The 17,379-nt window shown below is 39.4% G+C and overlaps 1 protein-coding gene across 1 annotated transcript in view; it reads right to left on the bottom strand.

Annotated features, from left to right (window-relative positions):
* Window positions 1-17,379, bottom strand: part of LOC127413705 (E3 ubiquitin-protein ligase parkin-like) — a 202,523-nt gene that overhangs the window by 134,708 nt on the left and 50,436 nt on the right. The window contains exon 2 of the mRNA XM_051651059.1: window positions 12,414-12,577. Coding sequence (XP_051507019.1) covers window positions 12,414-12,577 — 164 coding nt within the window. The remainder of the gene's footprint in view (window positions 1-12,413; window positions 12,578-17,379) is intronic.

Raw genomic sequence — 17,379 nt, 5'->3', positions numbered from 1 at the left:
ATGCTGGTCAATATCAATTTTGTTGCACGGCAGTGTGTTTTTGACTTTACATTTGTATTCCATGACAAAAGTAGCATTAGACAACAGCATTTCAGTTAGATGACCCTTCTGATTTAAACCATACAGCTACAGTCTATACACGTGATAACCTCTAATTCACATTAACGGAGCAACCAGTTTTCCTGACAACTCCTGTGCTCAGACTAAAGGGTAACGCTTTGGGCAAAATAACACTGCAAATGCACTCTGAGATAAAAACCAATTTCCAGAAAGTGAACTTGTGACATTTAGAAAAAGCATTGATCTAAACCAAATACATAAACAACAAGAAAATTGAGCTCAAAACTGAGAGACGGGAAAAACTGTCATAACCTCAGAATGGATTCTTGCCGACAAGCGCATTTGAGGTTGTCAAGCCTCCTTGGAGCTGACTTTTTATTTAAATGTATTTCTCTTATTTTCAAATGTGGTTGCTTTGGGGACAGTACAGTGCATGAAAAGTGGACTAGTATTCTACTGTCTACACCACTGAATTTTAAGAGTATCACCATGCATGCCAAATTTCACCGGTCCATATATTTCCATAAAGATATCAATTTGGATGTACTGTATGTTGCTGAGGTATTCTTTCATACCTTTTTCAATTATGACATTCTCTTGGGAGAGCCTGATCAACAAGTCAGTCTTTTAAATACATGGACACTGTGCATTAGCAATGATTTAGCTTTATAAAGACACGAAGCGACTGAATTTCAATTCTGGGAGCTCGGAGACAATCAATTTTTCTTTCATCCCGAATCATAAGGGACCCAAGAGAGTCTGGACAATTTCACAAGGTCATTTATGGGCATCGCTGGCCCCTGTACATCAGGACACAACACATTAATCTACATTTCATCAGGAAGTGTCACTAGATTGGCAACGATAGTGAGCTGAATACTAACTGTGCCTGATTAGAAGATATTTTTACTTAGAATTAAAAAGTTGAAAAATAGATGTGCCACAAAGGTTAGGTGCTTGATAATGCCAGTGTTACTTTCAAGAATGCTATTTTATACTTTCTTTCTTTTGTGGAACACAAAAGGACACATTTTAAAGAACGTCCGCTGTTTTACATAAACTGAAAACATTTATAAGGTTATAAGGTTGTCCGAGACGATAAAAATAAGAAATCTGTTAAAGAATCAGATTTCCAGCTTCCCGCAGCTATGGTCACAAATATTACAACCCGTTCTCACTCCCGAGGCATCAAATACTGCTGCTTGTGCAAGAGCCATGTGCATCAACATGTACACCAAAGGCACCCTCTGGCGCCAGTTTACGACGCATCTGGCAAGCGAACTGCTTTCAACAAAAACTTTTGGCATCAATAGATGCCAAAGAAGAGCATCGGAATTGTATCAGTATGAAATTATACGTCGGGGTACAATTTTACCATTGTGACATGATATGTCAGTACACACTGTGCTCTGCTGAAGTTTCCTTCCTGGTGTATTCCTTGTCTTCCGATTGCTTTGTGTAAAGAACGGACCCAAATTTCAGTTTTTATTGACCGATTGCGGTTCCCCGGCGCCCGCATCAACAAATCCCGCTCTCGACTCTAACAAATTCAAAAAATGCCGCCTCGAAAAATGTTATGACACAGGCTTTACATCAGTGATGTCAAACGCCACTGGCTCTTGCGATTCTTCGAGACTGATTGTGACAAGCTTAAGTTCAGATGTATCTTTTGAATGAGATGTGACCGCCATAGAGCTATTAGCTAGGATCAAGATGTCACTGCATTCATAGAGGGAGATTTTGAGCGATTAAAACCTTCAGTTTCACACAGTGCTATTGTATGGTTTGGAATACTATGTAGTGAAAAAAATAATTGTGACTGTACATTTATCTGCTTGTTAAGTCTTTCATATAGTTGAGAAATGTTTATGTTTAGTTGTAGAGGTGGGGTCGGGTGCTCATACAGTAAATGTCTATATAATGATGCAATGTAAATCAAATTTTTGTGACTATATTTACCCAACCGCTACATGTTTTGTATTGTTGATAATCAGTTAGGTTTATGAACCGGGTTGGGTTAGGGGATCTAAAATACCTATGGTTACAATAATGTAACTACACTAGTAGTATAATAATAACTAGAAGTATAATAAAGCATACTGTTGTTAAACACGCAATAATATCAAAAGATTGACAGTGACACCTCCCTTATGAGACTGCCCTGGCTTACCTGCCACTTGCATTGGAAACGGATGACAGAGGCTGCTCTCTGTGTATGAAGATCAACGCACTGGGCTCTTGCACAAGCGTCTGTATACGATGCCTCGGAAGTGAGAACGGGTTGAATCTCAAGATGTTCCTAGGGTTACTCCATTTGACCTGAACAAATTGTGCCTTTTCATTTTATTTTTTTTCTCACTTTTTTTTCATTTTGGTCAACCAACAACAGAATGGCTACCTGCATGTTGGTTACACAAACTGATTTTGATTTGGTGAACAAAACATTTTTTAAAAAACAATTTTTTTAAAGTAAACTTGTATTCCAACGTATTTTGACAAAGAAAAAAATACATACTTCACCTTTAATGATTTAAATAATACATAACTATTTTTAATTTAAATAATTCAGATAACTTGGAATATAACAAATGAGTCATATGGACTACTTCTTTGGTGCTTTTTGGCAGCTGATAGTCACTGGATGCTTTCATTGCATGGAAAACATCGGCTTGGGCACTGTTAATAGTTTCTCCTTTTGTGTTGCACATAAGAAAGAAAAACACACAAATTTGGAATGACAATGGAGGGGGAGTCACAGCTAGAGAGCCACTTAACATCCACTCACTCTGTCAGTTCTATCAGAGACGAGTATGCATCTCTGGAGAATGGTGACAATGTGAGTCTGCTGAGGTAGGGTCTTGTGAGGCAGTTCAGTTCTCTATGCAGACAGATGGTATGAGAGCTGGGCTTTGAGATACAGGGCCTTGGAGGACCATGTTACAAAATGAGCTAGGAGTTACAACTTCTTCTGTACCTCATTCACGAAAGTGCAGAGGCTTGACACCAAACAACAGGTGATGATGCAGTGTAAAGCCTATAATATCCTCTTCACAAGTGCATGAATGCAGAGACTTCATGCTTCAGCTGCTCTGAAATTTGACAAATTTCGTAATGCAACACAAGTAAAATAGGGGGAATTTGTGTAAAAAGTCTGCTTTTATGGTAAAATGTCTCTTTCAGGTTGACTACTGTCTTGGCAGAGCAATAGTTTGAAAACAATCTTACTGAGTAATTTAGGGTCTATTTACACTTGGTCACTTCATGCGTTTTTTCTGATCGGATTGCTATCCAATTGAAAAAGCTCACTCCATTTCCACCTGACCACATCAATGTGTTTCCGCCAAATGGATATAAATCCGATCTTCAATTCCTGTGTTATATGCACATAACACGGAGTTCACTTCTTTGATTATGCTAATGCCGGGCAGAACATTTAAAAGATGTGATTTATGATTGAATTCAAAGTTACTTTGAACAGTTTGCGTGTGTTTCTGTTTGTGCTGGCACTGTGTATTTCCCCCCTCTGGGCTTCTCGTAGGTAAGATGCATCATGCGCGTCAGCTGCACTCATTGCCAGTGTTTAGTTTCAGTTTCTTCAGCGATCTGCATCAAATAAATTAAGAAAAAAAGTCCTGCCTTTCATACAACGTGCATCTGTGTTATTATTTATAGCATGATGCAAGCCCTATGCAAATATTCGGTAGCAGCTGTAATATTTAGCATTTTCCCTACGCTGACATAGCAATGTTTGAGCAGAGTTAAGTTTACATATGCGTCTTGAACAGCCAGATGCATTTACACTTGACCACCTTCGTCTGAAATGCGTCTCAAACCACCTCCTGAAGTGCTTTGAGCAATCGGATAGCAATCCGTCTCGAATGCTTTTCGGAGGGCATTTACACCTGGTCTTTTCATGATCAGTGAAAACGCATGAAGTGGTCAAGTGTAAATAGGCCCATAGATCTTACAAACATGTTTTTAGCTGTGCAGACATTTGAATTTAAGTCTATTGTCCCCTTGAGTATCACCATATTAATGCAAGAATGTGCATTATGGCCCAAAACATATTTAACGCAAGAACAAGTTACACAAGTTCGATTTCATGCTTGTTGCATTTTGAAATGTGCACGAGAACAAATGTGCATTTTCAGCATTGCCACAAGGGGTGCTATAGTAGACATTTGTGAAAACTGTTTTCTTCTACTACAGTATTACTTTTCTCTTGCATGACAACAACTGTCGTGGCGGAGCAACAGTTCTTGCTGAGCAATTCAGTTAAGTTAATTAAACTATCAACATGTTTTTAGCTAGCTACCTGAATAATAACATTATTAATAGCGCAGATATTTGCAGGTAACTCTACCACTCTCTTACGTGCAGAGGTTTGTTACCGCTACAGCAATGCAAGAATCCACATTAAAGACGGGACCACGCATAATGTGTTGACCAAGCATGTTTCTGGCCTAAATGTTGAATGAGGCTGAACAGTTATGGTGATTGGCTACTTGGTGAGGCAGGAGGCAAGGGCTTGGATGACTCCTCTCAGACAGGAAGAGTCCTTGAGGCTGAATGCATGTGGTAACCTTCAGAGCACTGGCATTTATCAGTATAGCTCATTCAGTGCGTGTGGAGAGTGTGATATAAGGAGGGCGAGACAGAGAGAGAAATGAGGGGAGATGAGCACTTTGGAAAATAGAGGTAATAACAGTAAGCAGAGACAATGGGTCAGAGAGGAATACAAAAGAAAGAACAAGACCGACAGAAAAAGAAAAACAAAGACAAATGTGAAGAATGGAATGAAGCAATGCAAGCACACAGGAATGAATGAAGGGAAATATGTAATATATAATATAAAATGTCAATATAAAATAATAATAATATTAAAAATGCAATTTCACACTTTTAAGAGCCCTCTAAAAATGGGTACTGGTATATCATCTAATATAATATGATATTTTTTATTTATACAGTATGTTATTATATATATATATATATATATATATATATATATATATATATATTTTTTTTTTTTTTAATTATTATTTATTTATTTATTTTTTTCAGAATACAGAGCTACTTTTAAATGGCCGTCAAAGGAGAAATATGCTTTTTACCCACATAATGGTGTAGTTACAACAATTACCAGCTGGGATTAACTGCAGATGCTAACCAGTCAAACTCTGACCCGATTTTTCCCATTCATGTTCTCTATAGGCATTTCAGAAAATTCTTCAATAATTCATTTTAAACCTTGAATCAATACAACCAGCTCCAAGATATATCACAAACATGGAGAAAATAGACAGGTCAAGTATTGCAAATGTTCAAGTTCAAAATTAAAAAAAGAAGTCAGAGGACAGATGTCATATAAAGATACACATCCTACAAATGGGACAGGATGTTCCACTACTCATCCAACAACAAACAAGTGTGTTTAATATTATTAGCTGTTTTGCTTTTAAAAAGATAAATTGAAAGACGCAACTTTTTACAGACAGAGCACTGTGCATTTGCGTGCAGCTGCTATCAGCGTGGCAAACTTTGAGAAGTTGTGTCTAATATCCTCCTCATCATTTAAAGAAATACTTCACCCAAAAATGAAAATTCTCTCATCATTTTCTCACCCTCATGCCATCCCAGATGTGTATGACTTTACATAAAGCAAACATAAAAGTAATCCATATGACTCCAATGGCTAAATCCATATCTTCAGAGGTGATATAATAGGTGTGGGTGAGAAACAGAACAATATTTAAGTCCTTTTTTACCCTAAATCTCCACTTTCATATTCAGATGTGAAACTGAAACTAAGCAGGTACCACATGTGATTTTCAGATGTAAAAGTGAAAGTGGAGATTTAGAGTAAATAAAAAAAAAGGACTTAAATTTGTATATGTTTCTCTCCCACACCAATTATGTCGCCACTGAAGATATAGATTTAACTACTGGAGTCTTATGGATTACTTCTTTGTTCCTGTTATTATTCAGGTTGATTTGTGAGGTGTTGAGGACAGATTAAAGCACAGTATTTTTATGGAGTCTGTAGGTGTCTGACAGACAATGGATTGCTTTTATAAACTGTTGCAGAAGAAAAAAACTGCTTGATGCCGTGAACTACATGTTGCGTGGCCACAATAATCTTACATTTACGCACTTTTGAACAGATTCCAAGCACTCTGGTAACATTGAAGCACATCATTCTGCACCTGGGATGCAGATAAGCAGTGTTGTGTCCTATATGTTTATTATATACAGTACCTCCTATTATTTGTTGTGCTTTTATCAGTTTCCTTATTGTAGGGCTCACTTAGTGTTCATATATAGCATCCACTAACAAGTTCAGTTGTTATATGATATGATTTTTTGCTTCAGTGCTGTTGCATAAAAAGAAAATGTGCAAATAATCATAAAACCAGTAAACCGCAATTTTTCTCAGACGGTAATCTAACCTTCTAAAACTCACACCATGGCATCCCTAATTGAGATGAAACGGAATGCTAACGAATAGTTCCCTCCAGGTATTATAGACATCCTTGGTTTATATGTATAAAGTGTCTGACTGTCTGGCACAGTTAAAGCAGATACAGACATCTGTAAGTAGGTGAAATTAAGGATGAGTTGATCGTAGCATCAGACTGTGACAGTGAGAAACATATATAATGTGAGACCCAGCAGCTAAGAGCTGTAAAATTAATCGGTTACACACTCCAGAAGCACTCAGTACATAAAGCACACACGCACACACACACACACACACACGCACACACGCACACAAAGACAACACAATTCCAGGCCAACTCTTTTTAATTAGTGAGAGTATTATCTGTGCTCCAGTAAATTCACTGCACAATAAAGCTGGTGGAAGAAGATGAGAGCTTATTAAAACAAACTGAGTGAATTTACAGCATATTGATTTAAGGTGACAACCTGCTGCTGGAGTCATCACTTCAGAGCCACTCGAGAATACAGCAGCATGAAAAAAACACAAGGATTCTGATGCAATTTATACACTCAAAATCCTTTAGACTTGTTTTCTGCATGTCTCATTTTCGGGCAAACATAAGACCACTAAAAGATCCCGAGCCCAAAGGAACCCAACAAACTTTCAGGCTGGGTTTAAAAGGAACAGTTCACCTGAAAATGAAAATTCAGTCAGAATTTACTCACCCCCATATGGTTCCAAACCTAAATGATTATTGTTCTTATGCGGAACACAAAAGATGTTTTAATGAATATAGCAGTCCATCATTTCAATTCAATGGCAGTTTTGCCCCCACAGAGCCCCAATCTCAACATCATTGAGTCAGTCTGGGATTACATGAAGAGAAAGAAGCAATTGAGACAGCCTAAATAGATAGAAGAACTGTGGCAAGTTCTCCACGAAGCTTGGAACATCCTATGGCCACGTTCACACAGCAGCAGAATACGACTGTCAGTCCTGTATTTGAGTGTTTAATATGGTTACGTTCACACACGGGTCAGTTATTTATGAGAGTGACAACTGCATTATATAAACTAACATTTTGCAATGTGTGAACAGAACCACACTGGACAACTAGTTGTTAGTCATGTCATATAATGTGATAGAGCCACGCTACACTGTACACACCGGTGTCTAATGTTAAGCAGTTGAGCTCAAGCCGCGTGACACAAATGTGGCGATTTGCACTCGGTTAAAAAGCATTTAAAGCCGCTGTCGGTTAATTATGATCTGGTGGATGAACTCACGCCTCAATTGGACTTATTTCTTAAATAACACATTGTCAATTGTGATAACACATGTCGGTGTTATGGATGTCGCCATCTTTGATATTTACTTAAGTCACTGTCACTATGGTAACAGCTGTTTGAGTATGGTTGTGACTTTGGTTGTTCGTTCATACAGACAGTATTCGAACTGCTACTATAAGCTGTTGTATGAACGGGACATTTCAAGATTTACACCTGTAAGTAAATACGGTTGTCAATCCCAAACACTGACGTTTACATGCAATTAAGAAAACTGTTTATTCCAGGGTTTTAGCAGAAAGTGGCATTCTGAAACGTCAGAAAAACAAGAACGCTGATTTCCTTACGCCGTTTAAGGGACTAAGACTAAGGGACTAAGCGGTTTAACGCCGGTGGTGTGCGACATGCCCTGAATGTCAGCTGGTCAATCCCCCGGCTGCTCCAATAGCGCCATTGCGCCCCCTTCCATTGATCGAGGTTCCTTTCGAACGAATTGGCATGGACCTCATCAGGCCATTAGAAAGGACAGCACATGGACATCGCTTTGCGTTAGTGCTGGTGGATTACGCAACGCGATATCCAGAAGCAGTGCTGCTGCGCAATATCTCAGCACGTAGTGTTTTGCAGAGGCACTCTTCAAAATTATCTCCCGAGTGGGGGTTCCGAAAGAAATCCTCACTGATCAGGGCACTACTTTTATGTCATGTACACTACGTGAACTGTATGAATTACTGGGGGTTAAGTCGATTCGGACAAGTGTGTACCACCCACAAACGGACAGCTTGGTCGAACGATTTAATCAGACCTTTAAAAATATGTAAGTTTGTGCACGAAGATGCTCATAATTGGGATAAGTGGCTCGAACTCCTGTTATTTGCAGTACGAGAGGTCCCACAAGCCTCCATGGGTTTTTCCCCATTTTCATTTTTTGTATGGGCATAAGCCCAGTGGCGTGTAAGACGTCATGAAGGAAAATTGGGAGGAGGGACCTTCACAGAGTAAAAATGAAATTCAATACGTTCTTGACCTGAGAACAAAACTCCACACATTGGGGCGTCTATCACAGGAGAAGTTGCTACAGGTGCAAGAACGTCAGTCCTGGCTGTATAACAGGGGAGCTTGGCTACGGGAATTTACACCAGGAGATAAAGTCCTTGTATTGCCACCCACATCAAGCTCGAAATTACTCACAAAGTGGCAAGGGCCCTTTGAGGTCACACGGCGAGTTGGGGAAGTCGACTATGAGGTGGTCCGTACGGATAGGGGCAGGGAACGTCAGATTTACCACCTCAACCTCCTAAAACCATGGAGAGAGGCAGTCCCTGTATCATTGGCGACTGCAGTTCCAGAGAAGGAGAAGTTCGGACCAGAGGTGAATCTAAATGCCAATCACTTCACCCCGGTCACTTGTGGAGACCACCTCTCGCCGTCACAACGTACGGAGGATGCCAGGTTGCAAAACAATTTCTCTGATGTGTTCTCGCCTTTCCCCGGCCACACTGATCTCATAAAACACCACATCGAGACAACCCCGGGTGTAGTGGTACGTAGTCGTCCCTACCGCTTACCCGAACACAAGAAACAGGTAGTACGGGAAGAATTAAAGGCCATGCTCCGATACGGGGATAATAGAATAATCCCACAATGATTGGGCCAGCCCGGTGGTTCTGGTACCTAAGAGTGATGGCTCGGTCCAGTTCTGTGTGGATTATAGGAAAGTTAACATAGTGTCGAAATTTTATGCTTATCCAATGCCTTGTATTGACAAACTGCTCGATCGATTGGGCGCGGCTCGCTTTTATTCGATACTGGATTTGACAAAGGGATATTGGCAGATGAAAAAACTGCCTTCTCCACACCGTTTGGTTTACACCAATTTGTGAAAAGATTTGTGATCTGTTCAGTTTGTTCGGGGCCCAGGATACATTTCAGCATCTTATGGACAGGGTCCTCATACCGCACCCTGTGTATGCCGCTGCCTATTTGGATGACATCATTATTTATAGTAGTGATTGGCAGCGGCACATGCAGCATCTGGGGGCCGGTCTGAGGTCGCTGCGATGAGCGGGGCTCACAGCAAACCCAAAGAAGTGCGCAATTGGGTGGGTGGAGGTAAGGTTCTGGGGTTCAACTTGGGTCATGGTCAGGTGTAGCCCCAAATTGAAAAAACCACTGCGATTGCGACCTGCCCGAGACCCAAGACCAAAAAGGAGGTGAGACAGTTCCTGGGGCTGGTTGGCTATTATCGAAGGTTTGTGCCTAGTTATTCGGACGTCACCAGCCCACTGACTGATCTCACTAAAAAGGGAGCTCCAGACCAGGGAGTAGGCAGACCAGATGGTTCCCTCAGCCTGTGTCGGGCAGTGGGGGTATGTGGAGGTGGGGGCATGGTCGAGCGTTCGTCTGGGGAGAGAGGAAGCGGGGTTTTCACCTGAGACGAATTGCTGGTAATTGCTGTTTCTATGTTCACAGTGAGAGACAGGGGAAATAAAAAGGTGCCCAGTCCATAGAATGTGGGAGAGAGAAACAGACGCCGCAAAGCTGTGTGTGTGCGTGTGACTGGGAGAGATACCTGAAGCTATATGTGTGTTGGCCATTGCCGTATTTGATTTGCCCTGTGAAGTTTCACCGTTACGCATGATGTGAACATGTTTATGTTGTTGAGAATAAAGAGTGATATACTGTACCTGAGTTGGAATCACAGTCTCCCACTTCCTCATTTGTTGAACCTTGTTACACATGTGCTCTCACAAGACACAAACACCCGAATGGCACGAGTGCACATCACCCAGACAATAAGGCAATATGCGCTCATGCCAACCGACAGATAAGACGAGAGAATGCATGGCAATGGCAACAAAGCCTGAGCACACATCGTGAGGCAAAAAACAGGCAACAACACGAGACAAGACACCTGGCGAGAGTTCGGCCACAAATAAACATGCGAGACAGACACAAACGACTGACATGAGTGCATGCCGCCAAGATGACATAAGTGCATTGCACTCACGCCAATAAAAGACAAGACATGGAGCATGAGTGTTCAGATCCCGACACCATAACCAAAGCCGAACCAGACAGAGAAGTCAGGATCCAGACACCATGCTCTGGACAGGAAACACAAGACCGACTGGAGAGCACACGGCAGGGAAACCAGAACCGAAGCTGTGCACTCACACAAAGAAAGAAAACGAAAAACAAGACAGTCACAGAACAATGATGTCACGAACCTGTAACAAAAAAACCCAGACAGACAGAGTGTCAGGTCATACAGTGCATGTAAACAGAAACGCTGTTTTCTCGCAATAACCCGCTTTCTGGTGTCCATGTAAACGTAGTCAGTGACTGTGTGAACATAGTCTATCTGCCAACAATCAAGAAAAACTGTGTCTAGGCATACCTAGGAGAATTGGTGGTCACACCAAATATTGATTTGGCTTTTTTTATGTTTACTGGTTTTTGTATTATGTTAATTAATAAATAAAAGACAACTAATAAAATAAAGTAAATGAAAACTATTTATGGCATTATTTTTGAAGACAGCCTCACTGTGGCATGTATTTTTTTACGAGTGCCTAAAATGTTTGCACAGTACTGTAGTTTGTGAAATAGCTGGTACTTATTACTTTTGGACGGACATAAATTCTGATTGCAAAGCCCACACACATCAGTCTATTAATGTGAAATCAACTGTTACAGATAACCCTGTTCTAAATGGCACAGAAAAACAAAACAAGACTGTGACTGGTTGTTTTCCATGTAGGTCAGACAGATCTTTCCTGTCTAAGTGGCCGGTTCTTGACCAGAATAAGCTGCAATATGGACCAGACTTCGTGCTGCTAGTCAAAAGTTTGGCTATGCGAGACTACTGAAGGAGTAACAGAATATCCACACATCATTTGTGTGTTTCAAAAAATACTGGTCGGCACATCTCAGACAACACATACTATACAAAAGATGCATTTTTTAAAAGATTTCCTAGACATTCACTTTTATATAATAAAAATGATTGGGAACTGGGGCTGCCAGGCTACAAAATAACAAAAATGTACGATAAAAGCATCATAAAAGTTGTACATTGGCAATATTATGGCTATTTTGTGAAGCCATACAATGGCTTTGTGAGACAAAGAGACCAAGTCACATTCACTGAAAATGTTTCCTTTGCTGTAGCTCTCAAATCAAATATTGCGCCTATACTGCTAATGTGTTTGTGAGAGTGTGTGTATATGTGGAACTAAAGGTGCCTCTTAATGCTTTGGTATGTGTGTTTGTGTGTGTTTTAATGCATAATTATTAAGGTCAGGGTTAATGAAGCACTGCAGACTAAAGTTTAGGAGATCTCTTAGCTCTGTCAGATTGCTGAGCCACACAGATACTTCTTTATCACACTGCTGAGAGAGAGGGAAAGAGTGAGGGAGAGAAAGACACCAACTAAGCGAAAGCATTATAAAGAAAGAGAAAATTGATAAATGGAAAGCTTTGTAATAACAAGATGTCTGAGTCTAATACAGGGTTTGACCCTATACAAGATGTTATCTTGCTTACAAAGAGCAACCTATTTATCCAAACACAACTGCACAAAAGAGCGAGAGAAAGAATGAGGAGACGGAAGAAGGGTTTACCTGAAGTGTGGATTCGTTGCAGAGCTCTCTTCCAGCAAAAATGACCCGGAGTTGATCAGGCTGTACACCCTGTAGGCGCCCCACCGTCTCTTTCAGCTCTGCTACACTTGCACCCTGCTCCAACTCTACCGGGAACCCATGGGTCGAATTAAACCGCACATAAACTAAGAAAAGGAAAATAAAAAGAGAGATAAGTGTTTTAAGTTTCTTTTCTTTTTTTTTCTTTTTTCCAAAGACCAACCTGGGATTTGAGGGTCAAGAGAGATGACCCACATCATGTACCACAGAAAAGAGATTTATAGGGTATAGAACAGGATATATGGTTTATATAAACAGCATATAAGGTATTGAACAGGGAATAGGGTTTACATAAACATGACATAAGCTACAGAACAGGGTATAGGGTTTATATAGACAGCATATAAGGTATAGAACAGGGTATACAGTTTATATAAACAGGATAAAAGGTGTAGAACAGGGTATATGGTTTATATAAACAGAATATAGGGTATAGAACAGGGTACACAGTTTATATAAAAAGCATAAAAGGTGTAGAACAGGGTATACGGTTAATATAAACAGAATATAGTGTATAGAAAAGGATTTACAGTTTATATAAACAGGATATAAGATAAAGAACAGGATAAATGGTTTATATAAAGAGTGTATAGGGTGTAGAATATGTTATATGGTCAATATAAATGGTTTATACAGGTTTATAGGTACAGAATAGGGTACTATGAATAAATAAACAGGATATAGGGTATAAAACAGTGTATATGGTATATGTTATATGGAAAACTGAAAACAGGAAGAAAGTAAAAACTTTCTTGTAAAAAAAAAAAAAAAAAAGTGAGACAGAGCAGTCAAACAGCACAAACATGCAGCAGACATGATCAAGGCAATGTTTGAAAGTGAGCCGGACACACAAATGAGAGACTAAGGACAAGAGTCAGAGATAGAGGGAGGCGGAGGGGACGAGGACAGAATAGGTGACCGACAGAGACACAAAGAGTGCCATTTTAACATTCAGTTCGCACCATACAGCCCCTGAAAATCCACAAACCCCTTCATTAAGATGACGGCGATTTGGTGCAGAAGGACTTTTTCTTGCTATCATTTCTGCTTATTATTTTCTTTGAAATGAGTCAACTTTCTCAGAGCCCCCAGAGGCATAGAGATAAACTCAGAAATGGAAAAATGAGTGATCACTAAAATTACACTTTATGGAAGAAACCTGAAAAGAGAAGAGGGGTGTGAGGTGTTTATTCTCTACACCCATACTTAATTAGCTTTGACTCAATATTTGTCCTGACTGGATTTGACTATGTTGGAACATGCCATTGTAAACAATACATCAGCATATCCCTGTTGAAAAGATCAGCTTTATACCAGCCAGATAGTCTGCTGACATTAGCTGGTTTTAACTGGTCTAGATGGTCTCCTAACCTGGACAAGTTGGTGTTAAAATGGACTAGCTCAGCCATGACTGAGCAGCCATATCACCATGTAGCTCTAGACTGGTTGCCCACTGAAGCTAACAGGGTTGAGCCTGGTCAGTAACTCAGTGGGAGACCTCTGAGGAAAACTAAATTTGAGGCTGAAAGAGGTGTAAGTGAGGCCAGCAGGGGGTGCTTACCCTGTGGCCCGTGTGGACCCTAACAACCCAGTATAGTGATGGAGACACTACTGTAAAAAGGCACCGTCTTTTGGATGTGACGTAACTCTCTGTGGTCACTAAAAATATCCCCATTGGCCCTAATCAATCATGGCCTCTTAATTATCCCCATCCATGAATTGGCTCTATCACTTTACTCTCCACTCTCCACCAGCAGCTGGTCTGTGGTGAGTGTTCTGGCAAAAAAATGGCTGCCGTCGAATCATCCTGGTGGATGCTGCACACTGGTGGTGGTTGAGGAGAATGTAAAGCACTTTGACTGTAGTGTCAGAAAAGTGCTATATACTGTAAGTATAACGTTATTTATTCACACATTCATTCTAGTTGGTCTTCCATCCTGGCCAAGCTGGTGTTTAGCTGATTTATTTGGTCGACCAGCAGGTCTCCCAACCTGAAGCAGCTGACAAGTGCCCAAAACTCCTCTATAACCATCAAAACAGACAAGGCTAATTAGCCTTGCTAGGCTAGTGACTGAACTGATCTTTTTTTTTTTTTTTTCAGCAGGGACAACAATTGGTGAGAAATTCACATTTGGCATTCTTCTTATAATTATTTATTTTTCCAGAAGCACACAAACATACTATAAACAGGATACAGGGTATAGAGCAGGGTATATGATTACATGAATTGGATATAAGGTTTAGAACAGGGTACAAGCTAAATATAAACAATACAGAGGGTTTAGATTATAGAAAAGGGTATAGGTATATAATATAAGGTGTAGAAAAGGTATTAGGCAGGGTCAGAAATGAACATTTACATTAAGAGACAATAAATGTCCCTTGGACTTGATTTTCAAAAGCATTTTCTGAGGGCATATTTTTTTCTGACCATTTTAAACAAACTGTGTCTCATCCATAAGTCGAATATATCAATTTAATCAATTTGTTAATAAAAATTCTCAAGATTGAGAATGAATGACTTATTATCCTAAGAATGAAGTCACTTCTTGATCACTTCTTCACAATGATCAACTCATATTTTATGCCATAATCTGTATAAATAGGTTTCCTGTAATAGAATATTAAGAACTATATCAGATATGACAAATGAAAAACAGCAGAAATCATTATCAGGACATTTTTCTGTCATTTTAGCCCCGAGCCCCAATTTATTTCTGACCCTGGTATAGGGTAGAAAACAGCAAATAGAATATAGAAAAAGATTTATGGTATATAGGGGAATAGCAGGATATAGAGTTAGAGTAAATTTACTTTTTGACATAAACATAGTCAGAGAAAGAGAAAGAGAGAGAAAGAGAAAGAGAAAGAGAGAGAGAGAGAGATTTGTTTATGAAGACTCAGTATCACTCCATAGCTCTTCGAGGAAATTGCATCTGGTGATATTGTTGACTTTAGCACAGAGGGGGAAAAGCTTGCACTGATTGCTGCTAAATGACAAAAGCTAAGGTTCTTACTTCACTCTTTAAGAGGTTGTTGAGTGATTGCTTGTTGTTAAAGCATGACAATCTCTAATAAAGGCATTCTGTATACCACATTTGGAGCCAAATGACACTTAAACCAAATGCAGGCCAAAAATACAACAAATCATATCAGAGAGAGTTGGACAAGGACGTAGAGACAAAACATGCATTTTGGATGGTTTAGAACGGCAAATACGAGCAATCTTTAATAAAAATACAATTGTTCATTGTTAGTTCATGTTAGTTCATAGTGCATTAACTAATGTAACTTTTTATTTTAAAAATGTATTAGTATACAGTACATGTGTATGTTGACATTAACATTAACCAAGATGATGTAAAAGTATTGTTCATTATTAGTTCATGTTAACTAATGTTGTTAAATAACGTTAACAAATGGAACTTTATTGTAAAGAGTTACCGAAATAATTGAAGTGAGGAATTTTGAGGAATTTATTAATTCTGGTTCTGATTAGATTCTTCTTAATGATTCTGATTCCTTATTGGTTCCATTAACAAATATTACATGTGAGGAAGAAATATTTAGAAATAAGAAATCATTTCAGATTTTAAAAACAAATATGACAAATCTGAGATAAATGCAATACAATTCTTGCAATAGTTGTGTTTACACAGACTTTTTAATAACTTTTAAACGAGAGAAAAAGAACCTGAATAAGAGCTAAATTATCTGAATAAGAACTAGTTCTTGGTTCCCAACTATTTTTGGAAAACCACAAGGGTGAGGAAATAATGACAGATTTGTCATTTTTGGGTGAAATATCCCTTAACTGTCACAAAAACAATGTGAGTATTTCAGCATATTGTGAAAAATGCCTCTCTTTTTATTAGATGCATCAATACTGCCTGATTTCTTCATGCTGCATTACCAAGCAAGCTTTAATGTCGGGGCAACTGGTCTATTTCCATTCTGACAATTTCTAACGGATTACGTTAAGAATAGCAATGACTGTGTTAAAGATAAGCCCATATCGAGCGTGGAGCTGAAGTTAGGGCAGGTCGGGAGTGACATGTGCTGTCGTGCTGATTTCCATAATCTCTCTCATTGTTTTGTCTGCCTTCCAGAAGGATAACAAATGAGTAAATTCCCCCTTTGTCATGTTTCATCACAGCAGGAGTCAGTTTGCCGAGCGCATCACGACGTGCATGGACTGTCAGAGTTTTTCGTCAGTCAGCGAGAGTGACAGAATGAAATCATCACCACTCCAGTGGGCCCGATTACATAGCGACAAGAGGCCGAACTCTAGAATCGGTGCCAGTACAATTCACTGCAAGTAAATTAAACCTGCAGATCTCCAGATAGAACTGCTTTGTGACATTTTTCAAGAACTACTGTTGTTGAATTGTTAAAATTGAAATTTATGCTACAGTATAAGCCCTTTAAACATTTATGTAAACATGAACTGAAATCTGTCTCAAAACAGCATTTACATTCATTCAAGCAGTGGGGATTTTAATTAATCCCAGTGACTTGAATCTTTTGAATCCATTCACCGAAAAGATCTGTGGAAAATATGGAAAAATCTGCTGATTCCGTCTGCTTATGACATTGGCGCCATATACTCTACACTTCGAGCCACAGTAACAAGCCAAATGCATCCAACAAGCACGTTAACTCACAGTCTTACAGCTCCCATCACTTCTGCTATCACCCCATGCCTTGGTTTCACTGGACCATGACATTAGAAATGGTTTGAAGCATTTAACATATATTTGTGGAGGAACCCAAGCAAAAGGTAAACTGAAAAAATAAGTAGGGGTGAGACTGGGAGAGATGCATTCAGAATGTGTCTACCTGAACACAAATGTGTAGGTCATTTAGAGTCTTATTTAATTTTGCAGAA

This window comes from Myxocyprinus asiaticus, chromosome 23, assembly GCF_019703515.2.
Source record: "Myxocyprinus asiaticus isolate MX2 ecotype Aquarium Trade chromosome 23, UBuf_Myxa_2, whole genome shotgun sequence".
In the NCBI taxonomy this organism is placed as follows: domain Eukaryota; kingdom Metazoa; phylum Chordata; class Actinopteri; order Cypriniformes; family Catostomidae; genus Myxocyprinus; species Myxocyprinus asiaticus.
Note: the sequence above shows the minus strand (reverse complement) of the source record. Positions and strands in the feature narration are given on the sequence as shown.